We start from the raw sequence: 16,266 nt of genomic DNA on the forward strand, positions 1-16,266 counted from the left end.
TTGGTCGACTGGGTTAAACAAATAAAGGAAAGATGAGTAAAGTGCAAAGGATCACATTCAGAACGATGTAGAGACCGAAACACTTACGTTAGGACTACTACGAATAAGGCGCGTTGGAATGCTGAACTGAAGGTCAAATGATGAAAGTCCTTCGAGTGTGACGAGGTATTCTCCTGTACTCGATTGAGATATTCCTCTCCGCTTCGCTTCCTTGCCGTCTGATATGCAATGTCAATCTATACACAATTAGGAAGGTAATCCGGATTTAACGCAAGGCGATAAGGCAGGGATACCAGATGATTATCCGCGTGAAGGTCAGTGCGGCTTCGAAGTGTTCAAATTAGACTATATCGGGCCGTTCTGCGTGAGAAGCGCTATGGCTGATGATGGGACCTGCAGGGACAAGTGTTGATGGTTGTGTCTTTCGCGGATGTCGTTGGAGAGGGCGAATGGCAACCTGATCCTCCTTCCACCTGTGTGTTCGTGTTGATGTCTATGGTTCTATGTGGCTCGTCTGTGACTGACGATGGCAGTCGAGAGGGTAGCTCAAGATCAATGATGATATAAGATGAACCGGATTACTGAATCTATCTTGACAAGCAGATAGGAGAAGGGGGAATTTTTGACTGGATTCCAATGTCGGGTGTATACAGATTTGCTCGTTGTTTCGTTGTTTCGTCTTTGGGAATCCAGTACCTAGCAGCAGTAACTGATGCGAGCCGCTGACGGAAAAGTGTTGTTGTACCAGGCGAGGGGCAAGGGGCAAGGAGGGGTACAAGAGATAGTAATGTTCTTTTCTGTATTTCTCCTTTCCTGCCTGGTGGGTTGGGAAAAGAAAGGGTAACAACGCGTCCCTGACCCTGGATTCGTTATACTACTCGTGGGCTGCTGTAATAGCGAAAGAGGAGCACGGTGATTTGTGAATTTGACGAACCGGGTTTAGGTCGTGGTTGATTATGTAGTAACGATCTGTGCTAGTCTACTCCAGCTTTGGTTGATTTGTGTATCTCTTACTAAAGTTCTCGGATTAACTGGGTTTTACCTGATAGGAAGTAGAAGAGAAAAAGGTTTGACACAACCAAAACAGGTCTTTCCAATAGAGAAACTAGAGATGATGGTAGATTCAATTAAACAGATAGCTCTTCTCTCTGTGTACCTGAAGAGAAACAGAGTTGCGTCTTTCCGGTTGTCTCGTTCCTCTCGAAGCCCGTTGAAGGAGTGACAGCTATTTCGTGATGTCTCTTTTCTTTTCACCGACTCTTCCTACCCGGTAGTCGTATGTGGTTTCGCCTTGAACCCTTTGGATCTAAGAGCAAATTCGGTTTATAAGAGACTACGAACTCTATTCTATTGAGACTCCTATCCTTGTACGGCAATTTCAGGAACGAGGGAAAAAAACTCTTGTACTTGTCAAGCGAGAAAAATCAGCTAACCCAAAGCAAAAATTACGGATTCCCGCTTCAAGCGGATAAAGGTGTCAACGTAAGCTTCCTGAGGGTAAGAGTTGATGTCGACGCGTGTGTTTTGCTGGACCGGGAAGATCACGTTGTGGTACTCGGATCGACAGAGGCTTTTTGAGGTACGCAAGCGACACCGAATGAGTGAGCGAAGGATAATGATGATGAAATGATGATGTATTGTTCACCCGCAGCAAAGTGCAAAGCGAGGAAGGAGAGGGGATACCGGGGGCACAGATTCTGGACTTTGTACGCGAATAGGAGAAGGGTGTATTGGTGACGACCCGGGATCCGTAAGGATTGCGTAGGTCGATACAGCGCTCGCATGAGCAGGTATGAGAGTCATCGATGACCTAAGAGATGGCGAGTGAGGTAGATCCCCTTCGATTGACCAGATGATTTGCATTGAATAGAAAGGGTTGTTTACAAACAACGGACAGCAGATTAGGTCAACACAACCGAAAAGGTACGATTCCAAAATGTTCCACCGGATGAGACAAAAGAGGAAGTTTTTCTTCCATTTGTTCAGATGGATTTGACTCACTAATTTCTCCCTGAATATGATGATCAGGACCCGAACCTGTTTCTGAACTCTGTTTCGTCTTCTTGTCTTGCCTTCTCAATCCAGCTAGCTACCTCGCCGTCACCCCGACAGCTACCGCTACCACATGCTCAAGCCGTACCGCGCGGCGCCAGACAAATTCCAACGTGCTCTACCTGCTTCAATGGCGAGCGCTGTACATAAATTGCCGATGACATCGCTGTCTGTCAATATCGGACCTGAAAACAAGGTTTTATAGTTATTCTTGCAAGGCACGTACCGCTTCTTCCAGACCACATTCCTCTGCAAGGAGTGCTGCTGGTATCATCAATCATCGCTTGCCATCCTGGTTGTCGCTAGGACGACCAGATCCGGTTATCCCGGTGTCTCATTAAATCATACTTGTCGCACTGGAAGATACACATTTCGTCTGTCATGAATTCGAAAGGTCCTTGTTTGACTGCATGAGGAATCAGCGTCTTCTTAGTCAAGCGTATTGAGAAAAGATGTCTGTCTGGGCATGGTCTTGTTTCGATCATGCCTTTGTTGTCTCAGATCGATATGCCGTAATCTCTCGTAAATCAACAGTCTGAGCGGATGCCAACGGAAGTTCGCTAGGAATGGTTCTGCTTCTCTAAGCTCGAGCTCGGTCGTGGGTCATAAGCAGGGGGGCTGGTCGTGTGAGTTGCACTGGTCATGATCGCGATTATATGTCAAGCGTTCGGTGTGAAGCGAAGACCAAGGTTCGACGACCATCTCTCGTGTCGGTGTCCGGTGCTTGCTAAGATGTGATCGCTAGCAGGAACACTCGAGATCCGGGTCAACCACTCGGGGCCAGACGTACTTCATAAGGATGCTTACCCGCGACACAAAAGGACCGAGCTGCAATCCATGCAGACCCTCCTGGCACTCGGTAGACCGGCGATACTCCGCCCAGGTCCAGGTTTCTACGACAGGTGATGGTGGCCCGAGTGACTAATTTAGATAATTATCATCACACACACAAGGGAACAGACTGGTCTGAGCGCTATGCAATTACGAGGAAGCCCCTTTTCAAGTGAGAAATTGCTAGACAACCATCAATCATCAAGGGCAAGGGCGAGGGCAAGGCGAGGGCAACCGTGAACGAAAACGAGGAAGGTTGAGGTCGAGGCATAAGTCGGACGCTCTGCCCTGTTACTGCGAGATGTGTGTATTTGAGATGATTGTTATTGACTGGGCCTCGATGAAGTGAGGGTCCAAGGCGGAAAATGTGGACAGATGTAGGCTGTGGCGGTATGAGCATCCTGGGCAGACGGCTGGCCTACGCGAAGGGACGAATGACGTGTTGTTGCTCTCAGTGTAGAGCAGGACGAGCAAATGACCCGCATGAGGGTCACATTAACTTAACTGGCTGTAGTTCCAGGTCTATTCAGCTTTGAGATTGATCATGTAAACACACTGTCATTCTCATCAGTCGTACAGTATGGCGACATCAAAGCCATTTTCGGTCTGATCGTTTCGTTGAGCGAAATACCGGTCGTCGTCATTCCACTAAAGCGCGATCGCCAATAGCTGAGCGTTGGGCTAGCCTGAGAGAAACGGGAACGACAAGCTGAAGACTACAAGAAGCGACGTCCTCGAATTGCAAGAATGGGTTATTGGGAGGATTTAGACGAGGCTAGCTGCAGATGTAGCTAGTGATGTGAGTTTGCAATTAGCGTTCTATCTACAAAGCAGTATGACGAGATCCAATCACGTCTCGACAAGCTACAGAGATAGCATAACAAGAATCATCATTCGAACAATGCTATGCAAGATATGTGGATTTGAAGTTTTCGATGCGGATACAACTGCTTTTTCTATTTTTGTGACTCGAATCCGAGTTGATAATCCTACTATTCTGATATTTTCTTTCTCTTCTTCTCTGGCAAAGAAGCGCCGAGTCGTTGACATCTAGCCTATCCCACCTCACGCACACGAACAACGTTGACTTCTGCATTGCCCTCTCTCAACGTTCCCCAAAGGGCGGCGTCGGCCTAGATAATTTCGGGGATATTTAGGACAACACAGCTATCAAGTGTGAGCTCAACACTTCCTGCTCTTCAGCAACAGCTATTTGAACAAATGACCAAATCCATCAGCTTCGAGATCTCCCCACGGGATAACTGAGGAACAACCGCTGCTCACCTTTCAAGACAATCTTGATGAATCTCCTAGCTGCTGCCCCGTCCTCCTTCTCCAATCGTTCAAGGTCTTCTTGCGTCATCTTCCACAGAACACAATCACGTTCCGCTATGACCGTACAATTCCTTCTTATCCCACTCAATGTAGACAGCTCTCCAGCAATCGTACCAGCTACCATAGTCTCCTGCACCGATTTCGTATGATCGTCATAAGCGTAGTTGGCTCTCAAGCATCCAGATTCAATCAAGTATAACCCATCAGCCACCTCATCCTGCTTCCACAGTACACCTCCCGAAGTGATCTCTCTTCTCTTGAAATACGGGACCAAGCTTTCTAAGAAAGTCGAGATCGCTTTGGCAGATTCATCTTCGTTCGAGATCGAGTCTGATTCGCCGGTGGATAGATATGATTCGAAGGTCTGATAAAGGATAGGTAATGGTTGGACCATTGACACGTCTGGTAATTCCGAAGGCTCAGGTTTAGGTGGTGAAGGGAATGCAGCTGGTCGACACGACGGTCTCATTAATCAGCCCCGGTGTCTTCTGCAGCCTACAGACGCTCACTCACATCTGGGTAAGGTGTCTCCTCCTGCTTTGACTAGATGGCTACGTCTTGGGGAATTTTGGAACGACTCGGCAAGTGAGAAAGGTGGTTTAGCGATCTTGGGGAAATCTATCACTTGGGCTGTAGCCTCTTGATCCAACAGGCGCTGGTTCTCGTAAAATGCGGTTCTTTATACCTCCATCAGCATCACAGGCAACTCCCCTATTGTCAAGGAGCCTCTGCGCAGAGAGCATGACTCACAGATAAGCATTCTCGGTCCATTCCAAAGCATCGTTTAGTCCGACGAAAACTTCAACTCGAGTCCCTTCCCGATCTGCCCATAAATCAACAGCCTGAAGTGCGGTACCAACAAGACCGGTGGGTGCAGCTCCACAGAGGATGAGAAGCACGTCTTTCGCAGCTAGAAGTCGTTGTACACGGACAAACGCCTCAGCAGAGGAAAAGTCCATTCCGTGGACCAAATGAAGATCGATGATGAGAAATCGGATAGGATTGTGTTGCCATTTCGCCAAATCCAACAAATGTCTGATCTCATCTTCAACAGCTGTGATCGTACCGAAGAACACTGCACGCCTCGCACCGAATCAGCGCGACATCGCGACATGACATTTAGATGGGATCATGGACTTACGGAATCCTTGCAATTTCATGACGTAGGTTTGCGATCCGACTTGTTGAATGAACTCCCGCTGAGACTTGGGTCTTCGGACAGTAGATCGAGCTGTAGCGCCGCTGAAGACGGTCCGAATGGCTCGCCTTCGCGAGCTCTGCACGACAAAGAAGATACATGCTAGGATCACACCGAGGAGCAAACCGATGACGAAGTCGAAGCTGCGGTGATGCCGTGTCAGCTGTCTTCGCCTGATGTGAAAATTGGGATTTTTGCTAATAAGTTGAAGGTACGTACATTGTCATGCCAATAGCAATAACCCAGATGGTGATGTACTCCCACTTGTTCACTCGGTTCCTCGTGTCCCAAACAGCTTCGATGACCAGGTCGATCCCCAACACAAAGATCAATGCGCCAACCACCATCACAGCTGTATGTACTCAATTAGCTCGATGCATGATGGAGCTGGTGAAAGGTGACTCACGCAAGGCAGCGATGACAGAGGGTCCGACCATCATCACGGCGGTTGTGGCAGCGGCGAGCATTAAACCGGATAATCTCGATCCGCCACCAACTCGATAAACTAAAGTTTCAGGTCAGCGCAGGGTCTCATGAAGAGGTAATCATTTTCGGATACTTACAGAGCACCGTGTTCACATAGGTCAAATAATTTGGAACCTTTGAGCAACGTGAGCATGACATCGTTGGGAGCGCCCGAGAGGCGACTCACGGTACCGGTCAAACCAGCAGCAACATTCGAAAATCCGTGAGCGACCAATTCCCGATCCAGCTTTACGTTATCTTCAGCTAAAGAGACACCCAAAGCAGGCACCTGATTTCGGGAATGTTTGTCAGCTTTACTCTCGATTCGAAGGCCTAGATCGAGGGGAGAAGGCAAGTCTCTCAGAAGTCAAATAAGGTATCTACTGTGAATACGTATACTCTACAGAAGTCTAACATATCTTTGGTGACTAGCATCACGGAGACGTGCGAGCTGAATCGAGCGCAGCAACTCACGTTGAGCGGTACGTGCAGAATACCGAAGAAGACCAAGGCGAGTTGAGTGGGCATAGCTGCCCAGAAAGCCTCCCAATGAGTCTTCCGGAAGTCCTGCGCATCCACCAGATCAGCTTGGTGATCACAAGGAACGCATGTAGGAGGACATACGAAGTAAGTATAGAATTTCCACCAGCTCTGGGTATTCTGGCCGACGTCGAAAACCCAGCCTGTTTCCCTCAGATACCCCATGTCCCATCTTCCGATCAGCACGACCGCATAGAAGATCAGAGGGACGACGAAGAAATATGCCGGGAAGATCAGTTGATGGTGGTAAAAGTGAGTGATGATTCGCAGCAGGATAGCGAGAGCTAATGGTATTGTCCATAAGGCGATCATGTGACCTGATTCGAAGAAGAGCTTGAGTGTCGCTAAATGGTATTCGAATCCTTCCTCTTTCAGTCCTCGAGAGACTTCTAAACCAGTCTCGATCAAGAATACACCGACACCACCAATACACCTTCAAGAAGACATCAAATCAGCGCTACGGGCATCAGCATCCTGTGAAGGAGGACTTACCCGACGAGGATATGCCGAGGGAAATACCCTATCAATCCTCCTAATTTGAAAGCACCGAGAGCAAAGAAGACAAGACCTGTGAGTTGAGATATTAGCTCGTCATCTTCTGCAACGTTGTTTGCGAGCCTGAGTCACCGGTCAATATCGAGCTGAAGGCAAAAGCAGCCATGGTAGTAGCTATGATAGCTTGATCCTTCGGGAGGGTGGAGGTAATGTCAGCAATTCATACCATCATGTCGAGGGTACAGCTTGCTCACGTCATCACCTATTACAGCTTCAAACGTGTTCACCAAGATATGGAAGAATGGCACAGCTTCGATCATCATTGAACCATTCCCTCCTGGGAAGATACTGCCTCCTAATGAGAATACTAATTGGGAAATTATGCAGCTGCAAACAGAATGATCGTCAGTCCCGGCAAGTCGCTCCTCGACCTGTGACCTTCACACTCACGACACGAAGAACATGGATACACCCAAGGACCCGAAATCAACGAAAACGGCATTTGCAGGAAACCTATTCGGCATCAATGACATGAGCGGAGAAAAAGCTTGCGAGGGTTGGGCACCTGTCCAAACTCACAAGATCATACCGTAACTAACTCCATCCAGTACGTTGAGCAATAGACCTAGTACGACTGAGGGGATGGTCTTGATGGGTTCCACAATTGCTCCTTTAGCTATATCTTTGGCTGAGACCTTTCTCAGACTGTTCTTCCATATCTTGGCATCTGACAAAGCTTGACCACCCCATGATCTCTTCTTCTTGCCTTCTCCTGATCCTAGAAGAGGAGTATTCTCATTTACACCGGCACGCTCGATATCCTCTCTGTTCACTTCGTCGGCAAGATATCGCCTGAGCGAAGATGCCGAAGCGGCTCTAGAGTGATGGCTTCCAGAATGAATTGAGACTGCTTCCGAATCGACCTCGATCAATGGTTTGCGAGAGGGTACAGGTGTTCGTTCGGCATCGACTTCGACTACGGAAGGTCTTCGGCGAGGCTGAGATGCGATGTCATCCTCGGCCGTGGTAGTCGAGTCTGAGCCTGCAGCTTCTTTGGCTCTTTCGATCATCATGCTCAAACCTGAGCGTTGTCCTGCGTAAGGTGAACCGCCAAACCCGCCGTTCGACTCGTCTGAAGAAGGAGATGTTTTCTGACCTATAGCTACGGCCGGATTGAGGTGACTTGGATTGGCTGGTCTGGACCCTTTACCGTTGAGTATCGGTTTGGATGGTTGATTTTTGGGTATTGACGATGAGGTAGGTGCGACGTTTCGAGACGCTAGAGGCGAGACCGAGGCTTGGAAGTGACTGATACTTGACTCTCCTCCTGATACAGTTGATGCTGCTCTAGGTCGAGAGGAAAATGACATGGACGCCAGTCGAGCGGTGGAATCTCGAATAGATTGCGGAGTATTGGAAGAATGATTATGAGGTGCGTAGCTCGAGCGCCTGAGCGAAGAGGAGGAAGGTTAGCTTTTGATGACAGTACGTTATGTTCATTGCTTGGTGAATGACCGGCGAATGTTATTCAAAGCATACACGTTAAAATTAATGATAAGACGGATGATACCAGATTCTTATGACGACATGTTGACTCATCTGAGCTATGTCTCATATATGTGATTGCGGCGCGGTTGACAGTGAAAATGCGAGGAAGAATGATGGGAGATAAGATCAAAGGAGTATCAGGTGACTCACTCATCATTGTTCTGCTGTACATTCGAATGCGAATGATAATCACCGCTTATCCTCCTACCAGAATGCAGACCTCCGCCCCCTGCTGCTGACGGTACGACTATATCACTATCCATAGCACTAGTGCTCATAGTCGGACGTTGTTGGTGAGTTCCTATACTGACTCGTCTGATGATCTGTGAGAAATAGCTATTACTCCCCTGTGCGCTATGATCGGGTGTGTCCGGCGGTTCAGATATCGACGAAGCGGAAGGCGACAAGGGACCACCGGCTCCCGATTGAGCTTGGTGGGTAGGCAGGTATGATGCATTCGAAGCAGAAGCATGCGAGAAAGAAGGTAATGTCGAAGGCAAGTTGGGTGAAGTTGCTGGATCCCTAGCTGGCATCTTGGCTGAATTCGCTGAATGATATACGTACTACGTTGAGGGACCTGTGACTGTGACACAGTCTAGGAACGGGAAATCACAACACCGGCGGGATAAGACAATTCAGATAAGGAGACTGGGATGCTGCGATGCAATGTGAGATGTGCTGTATGCTATGCTATGCTTGAAGCCGATGATTGTATGGTAATGGTTTGTAGGCCTGTGCGTTGATAATTATGTTTAGGATGTTTGAGTTAATTGAATTTGTCGATTGATTGATGTCATCGGACTAGACTGATTGGAAGCTGATTCGGGTCGGATTGATGCAGAGAACAGAAAGGGATCTTGATTGATTGGCGTGTTGGGACAAAGCTCAAAGGAGCCAAAGGATGGTATGGGCGGGACTAAACAGTTGTTGTTGACGGAAGATGATTGTTTCTTGACAGGAGGTCACCCGTCGTTGTCGTTGCACTTCCTTATCAATCGTGTCTCGACTCAGAGACAGCTTTGAACAGGTTATGGTGTTCGGACAGGCGAAGCAGCGACCAAGAGAGTGGAGCGTCCAGTGCGAGTCCAGGCGCGATGGTCAGATTGCTTGTCCGCCAATCAGTTATCGGTTTCTGCTGACGTCTTCATATCGACTTGACCGCTTTAACGAGATTACAGATAACGGTATACCCGTCCGTCCGTCCAAAGCGTATCTTCTTGGTATTCGGTACGAGTATTTGTTATCTCTTCGCACGTATCTCTTCACACGTCATAAGATGCGGTAGCGTGTAAAATCTTTTCTTTTCTTGGTGAGCGCGTAAGGGGTGGGTTAAGAATTCCTGTAGCTCGTTCCTGATTTTTCGGGATAATCAAACGACCAATCAGCGCTGTCCACAAAGGCTAATTAGCTTTCCAGCAGAAAATGGGATAAGATCCACGCGACTGGCATGTGGATGTCGCGCGTGACGGTTGATAGCGGTATGCACCGGATATCGGTCCGGAACGGTCTCGAATTTCCATCATGATGTGGGACCATCTCCGCCCGAGTACTCTCAGCTCGATCTCAAGGAGATGGGCGGATATACAGCACGATAGGTAGGAGAACATATAACCATATATATAACAAGCTGAATTGATTGCTATCTATACCTCTGACTCACAACTATAGAAATTCGGAGCAAAAACACAATGTCTTCATCTTATTCATCTTATATTGAAGATCTGTTCGGCCTGAAAGGCAAGACCGCACTGTAAGTCTTATCCCACTGATTCTCTTCGCAGCCTCCGAAACATCCGGTAGAGCCTTCGGCATTCATCCTCATGTGGGAAGTATGGTCTCAATGCTAATATCGTCCTGCGGTAACCAGCTTGACAGGTGCTACCCGAGGTATCGGTGCCCGCCTTGCTCTCGCTCTCTCTAAAGCAGGCGCAGACATCATCCTCGTCCAGCGAAACAACACCAACACCAGTACGAAGGACGAGATCACTTCCCAAGGCGGTAAAGCCGATATCGTCGTCTGCGATCTCGCCTCCTCGGAGGAAGTCGCCAAGCTTATACCTCATGTCGTCGGTGAACTGGGCAGGACGCTGGACATAGTGGTCAACTGCGGTGGTATTCAACGGAGACATCCGGTTGAGAATTTCCCCGATTCAGATTGGCAAGAAGTCCTTCAAGTCAATCTGAATACCGTATTCACCATCACCAGAGATGCAGGGAAACACATGTTAGAGTCCCGAGGAGGAGTGGCGGGGGAGCCTGTGCCCCAAGGAGGAGTCGATGGAAATCCAAGAGGAAGAGGAAAGATCATCAATATCTCCAGTTTGGTAGCTTACCAAGGAGGGTTGAACGTCGTGGCGTACGCAGCTGCCAAACACGGTGTACAGGGTATCGTAAGTGAACATCGAACATTTTCTCCCATATGTCATAAGTCGTCTAGTCTGTCTTTGTCGAGATAAAATGTCTCCTTAGGCAACCCAGCTGATTTGTGTGAATTTTCCCCGCGCCAGATCAAATCCTTCTCCAACGGATGGGCATCAAAAGGAGTCTGCGTGAATGGTATTGCTCCAGGATACATTGCGACTGACGTGAGTCAGCCTTTCTTCCGCGAAAGCATCGTTCGTTCGTGGTAGCTGATAGCCAGCTGACGTCTCTCACGATTGTGATTTGTCATGTGTGATGTTCCATCTATAGATGAACGAAGCTCTCATTGCTGATCCCGTTCGATCCCGACAAATCCTCGAACGTATCCCCGCCGGCCGATGGGGTTCGCCTGGCGACTTCGAAGGCGCCATCGTCTTCTTAGCTTCAAAGGCATCAGACTACGTTTCCGGTGAAACCTTGGTCGTCGACGGTGGATGGATGGGTCGTTAAGGTCAAGTGTTCGAGCACAGACCGTCAGTCGGTGCAGTCCAGTATGCATTCTCAGAATAGACAAACACCTTACACCTCCACATCGTATGACGAGATGTCTTATTCCCCACTTCAATCATCCCAATTCAAACTCATGCTTAGCACAGAAATTTAGCGGTATGTTTGATACTACATATCACATTCAGAGCTTTGCAAACTCCTTGCTTGAGATCCGAGTGCGTACATGTCCAATATCAATAGTAATATACCCTGAGCAGCCCCCTACTCTAGGTAGTGTACATCTAAGTGGTTTCCCTACTCCATCTAACACCGCCTCTTCGATTACCACCTCCTGCTCCCTGCACCTCTTCCCATTCAACCTCTTCATCGCCCTTGTCCAGCCCTGTTTCGCCCGCTCCGTCTTTCGCTCCAGCAGCTTTCCACCGGCGCTCTTCGTCCGGCTCGACAAAGCGCCGAGCCATGCGCGTGAACGATGTATCTATCTGATGGATCGTCGTAGGGTCCAAAGCTGAGAGATATGGACGAGCTTTCGATTCCCATGCGTGGTACCTGAATGAGAATATCGTAAAAAGGCAGTTTCAGTACAGCACAACTCGAGCTACTTCCGTCGTATGCAATCCAGAAAAGGACAAATGAGATCGATCCATCACGATGTACCCGCTTGCGAGGCCTTTAGATGCACAGGAAGGGGGAAAGGAAAAGGGAAAAGGAAAAGGGGACGGATACTCACGCCAGTTGCCCGGATAACTCAAAATCATATTCGGTAGTCTCATACACCGCATGGATATGATCGTCTGTCCACAACGGCCAGAAGAACGCTCGTTCAGACAAAATAGTGAGTAACGTTGGGTACATCTTGGCTAGTGTCCAAGGCATTTCCTGAAATGACACATAAGATATTGAGCCTATACTCCCTTCGTTTGGGCATCGAATTCGCAGTACGCTAAAGCCTCAGGGCCCTCAAAGGAGAGGTAGGTCTTATCAAGCGGACTTGGACTCACAACGGAATGTTCAGTCCATTTATCGCCTCTGAACCCTTCATAGCTCGTCAACCATCTATCGATGAACTCTGCTCCTTTCCTTGCTACGATAACAGCATTACACAGTCCTTTCGGATTCATCTCTTCGTCCCCGCCGATTCCTCGAAGGTACGTCAGGCCATGTGCTTCCATGCCTAGGACGACGTCTTGCCGCATCAGTCCATGGGTTGCAAATGGGCGAAGGACGAAGGTATCGATATCCAAATATATGCCGCCGTAGTCTCGCAGTCTGAGTATTGCGTCATAGTCAGCAATGCGACGACGGTCTAGACCTGAAAGATGGTGAGACCGGCCTGCTACTTACACTTCTAGGCGGATTATATCGGCCTTGTGAGCGAACTAGCAAGTCTCACATTAGTCGTGAAGCTTCAACCTATTTGAACTAGTGCACACGAGGCGAATTGGGTGAAAGGGAATGTAAAGGCAATTGGGACATGGTAGCAGTAAGGCATCATCATACTCACATGCGTTACCGGCTTCTTGTCCTTCCCAATCCACTGAACATCTCTCGCCCTTCTAACTTTCACCAAACCCTTCACTTGTCCGGTCGAAGGATCCATATAACCCTCATAGTATTTTATACGATCCCACCAGTACCCATGAGGTTCATGTATACAATGAAACCAGACCTCATCCGGTTGCAAAGTTAACAAACTTGACCTTATTGCTAGGTAGGCGAAGTACGGGAAATCAGGTTGGTCCGGTTCGTCCGATAATCCGTAGACGTAATGAACGAGATTGGGTATATCCTCTTTCGGGTCAGGTAGATAAGCGAGCGACGATGTAGAGGAGACGGGCGGGGCAGGCGGTAAAGCTGGAGGAAGGATGGAAGAGGGTGATAAAGGTCGCCGCGAGTATATGGAGAGGTATAAAGGGTGATTCGAGCCTATGATTATGCCGAAGCCGAAGATCAGGAGAGAAGGGAGGAGCCGTATAGCAAGCGAGCGGTAGTAAGGCTGCAATAACAAATGGAAATTTGAACGTCCATTTTTAGCCAGTGGTGTTTTGGGCAACGCTGGCGAAAGCAATGGAAGATTAGAAGCTCAACTCACCTGAGTCCTGCCCTCTCTCACCGTCATCGGGACATACTCCCTCCCATGACCAGGCCCATGATCGCTGTTCCAAAAGGGTGAATCACGGAACACACTCATGGGGAATCCAGCCCAGTCCTGCTCGCCTCCGTTCTTCGAGCCGAACAGCCAGTCAGCTGCTCTGTTATTATATTGATGAGTATTTGCGGACTGGACAGGAGGTAACGATGGGCTGCTGATAGCCGGTGTAGATGGTAAAAAGTGGTTATTAGTGAATCGCAGTTTGACGAAGTCCTTTTGGTGTATGTCCTCGATTTCCAGATATGATGCGGGAATGTTATGCTGCGGATCGATAAGGTGGTAGAAGACAAAGGTTAGAGCGACGTGGTCGGTTTCTCTTGTCTTGCCTGTCTTGTCTTACCCTGGCTGACTTGGCTTGGCTCGTTGACTACAATCAGTGACTGCCAAGCTGCCTAGAATCTGAGGAAGGGCGATCTCAAGGCGATGCAAAAAGGATAAATATATGAGCGGGAGTATTTCCTGTCTACCTGTTGACCTTGTTTCAAGTGTCTTTGCGTGACGGATGCGAGTTTGGCTTGGTCGATCGATGAGAGCGGGGCTTCGAATATGCCAAGACTATATATAGAGCTATGGGGTAGCAAATGATTCTGATGTGAGAAGAAAGTACGATATATCATTGATTAGCGTAGCATCGTCTGAGAGGTGACCGTTTTTTGGTTTTATGCGTAATCGGCGTCGCCGTTGTTCCTGAATTGTGATGCGGGTTACGAGATCGGCTCGGATGTCGGACTGCTGGATCAATTCAATGCGCAATATACTGAAATTGTCAAGGATACGAAAGAGTGACCCTACTGGCTAGCGGTCCAGCTTGCCTACCTATGTTCACCCTCAAAGGGTCGTGACTACCTACAACTAGCTGTCTGGGCTTCAAAGGGCTATCGATAAACAATTTATTCTCCGACAAGCCGGCGGTAACGCCTACTGACCATCGACGCTTTGACCTCTCCTCCGAACTGAACATCAATTTCTGCCTTTCAGATGAGTCTTGTATCAACAGTACTCGGAATACATATACGTCGATCTGGTTCTGATGCCTCTACAGCTGATGCCTTCCAAGCACACTTGAGCGGTCAAGAGCGATCAAGTGCGTGTACGTATCAAAGGAATCTCCAAAACGGTCAGGCACGTGTGAGAGAAGATCCAATTGAGGGATTAACTTCTCTCAACCAACTGAAATCCACCTAGAATGATAGAGGCTCTCATTGATATCACTTCTTGTGAATGATGACGCGAATACTGAGAGATATAATGGAGTCAATCATCGTAAAACTTAACATATAAAGCCTATCCAGAAAGACAGTAATACAGTACATCACTCGCATTACATCAGGTCGACTGATTCCCACCTACCTACCTTGACCAATCACTGGAAGATATCGAGAAACAATTACGAGACTGAAAACACCTGGTCAATCAACCCTAGACCCACCAGCCTCATGACAACAACGACCCAGACTAAGATGAGCGCCTGGCAGGGGTTATAGGTGTATCTACGATGGTAGCTGTAAGCTGGTCAATAATCTCAACCCACTGATCTTCCTTGCGTAGCAAGCTTTCATACGACTGGAGTAGTCTGCTGACACCAGAATCGCAAACATAAATATAGAAGATTGACTTGCAACAAACACCACCCAAACCTCGATCGCCCTCTGTTGCCCAAAACCCATCCCCAATCATTTCGCCCATTTCCCCAATTTCTTCAGGTCCTTCGGCGGTGAAGCGGATCCCATCGTGTGGTAATCCACGGTCAGTCAATCTTTCTCATTTCACCATGATCCGAAGGTGTGCGAAGTTGATGTAGTACATGATTCTCGTAGGTGCGGGTGCGAGTCTGGAGGAGCGATTTGCGGCTGTAGACCGTGCAAATGTATCAATTGATTGGTTGATGAATCACCTCAAGAAGGTCGGAAGCATGCTGAGGAACCCATCACGCGGTGGCGAAAACGTATCACATAGTCAAGCCTGAAAACCTCATTCTGATGTATACACGTATATACATAGCGCGCATCTGTATTGGTGTATTACTATTGTTTCTCATCGTGATGTATTGTATTATTGTACGAGTATTGTGAACTCGCGCCATGATTACCATGACGCACGGCACTCTTAGCTATATTTGCCCCAGTCACACTCTTCTGTTAAGACAGACTTAGGTTCACCGCAGTACACTACCGTAGACCTGTGGCCGATCAGCTCAGCCAGTTTGATGGGGATCTCGTCAACCACTCAAAGGACCCTCCTGTGTATGCGTGTGTAAAACAACATCCTTCTTGCTTCGGCGCCATCAAAATGGAGTCTCTACAGGCCATCGCCTTCTGCAAGGAATATTTGACCCCTGAGCCTACACGTTCACACCCGACCCCTTCTCAGTTGATCTTGACTGGATCAGACAGCATAAACTGATGGTCAAGTAAAGAAGACTTACTGTAGTATATTGTAAATCATCTTGATCCTCGCGACGATCCGTTTGGGTTACGGATTACAATAGTTCCTGTTGGGCCAGAACGTTGCCTGATCATCATTCAGCGCTGCAAGAACCGTGGATGACTGCCCTCACTCTGACATCGAGGCAAGCAAGCATATATAAACGCTGAGCCCGGTGGCCAAATCTACTTATCTCACACAATGCCATACAATCTCGAATTCAAAGCATACCTCATTCAAACCCAGAAAGCTAGTTTAAAGCCTATACCGGAACAATAATCGTCCACTAGAGATACTACTACTACTACTACTACTGTAACAGTCTCAAACGGTGTTACTGTACGACACACTTCAG

At 48.2% G+C, this 16,266-nt stretch overlaps 3 protein-coding genes across 3 annotated transcripts; 1 reads left to right on the forward strand and 2 right to left on the reverse strand.

The window, feature by feature from the left end:
• Nucleotides 1-4,036: 4,036 nt before the first annotated feature.
• I303_104288 (uncharacterized protein) lies at nt 4,037-8,997 on the reverse strand (the record flags this gene model as incomplete). Its single annotated transcript, XM_018408032.1, has 17 exons — nt 4,037-4,092; nt 4,168-4,665; nt 4,732-4,895; nt 4,969-5,293; nt 5,360-5,559; nt 5,636-5,768; nt 5,823-5,921; nt 5,980-6,016; nt 6,069-6,170; nt 6,356-6,448; nt 6,506-6,854; nt 6,914-6,989; nt 7,049-7,106; nt 7,171-7,303; nt 7,367-7,429; nt 7,496-8,365; nt 8,615-8,997. 17 exons carry the CDS (start codon nt 8,995-8,997, stop codon nt 4,037-4,039), a joined length of 3,639 nt encoding a protein of 1,212 aa, XP_018263243.1.
• Nucleotides 8,998-10,152: 1,155 nt separating this feature from the next.
• I303_104289 (uncharacterized protein) lies at nt 10,153-11,335 on the forward strand (the record flags this gene model as incomplete). Its single annotated transcript, XM_018408031.1, has 4 exons — nt 10,153-10,214; nt 10,332-10,854; nt 10,972-11,049; nt 11,156-11,335. The coding sequence occupies 4 exons, from the start codon at nt 10,153-10,155 to the stop codon at nt 11,333-11,335; spliced, it is 843 nt and encodes a 280-aa protein (XP_018263242.1).
• Nucleotides 11,336-11,616: 281 nt separating this feature from the next.
• I303_104290 (uncharacterized protein) lies at nt 11,617-13,526 on the reverse strand (the record flags this gene model as incomplete). The annotated part of the gene is made up of 6 exons (XM_018408030.1): nt 11,617-11,884; nt 12,066-12,214; nt 12,337-12,604; nt 12,680-12,714; nt 12,840-13,331; nt 13,428-13,526. 6 exons carry the CDS (start codon nt 13,524-13,526, stop codon nt 11,617-11,619), a joined length of 1,311 nt encoding a protein of 436 aa, XP_018263241.1.
• Nucleotides 13,527-16,266: the final 2,740 nt, after the last annotated feature.

This window comes from Kwoniella dejecticola, chromosome 5 (assembly GCF_000512565.2).
Source record: "Kwoniella dejecticola CBS 10117 chromosome 5, complete sequence".
In the NCBI taxonomy this organism is placed as follows: Eukaryota; Fungi; Basidiomycota; class Tremellomycetes; order Tremellales; family Cryptococcaceae; genus Kwoniella; species Kwoniella dejecticola.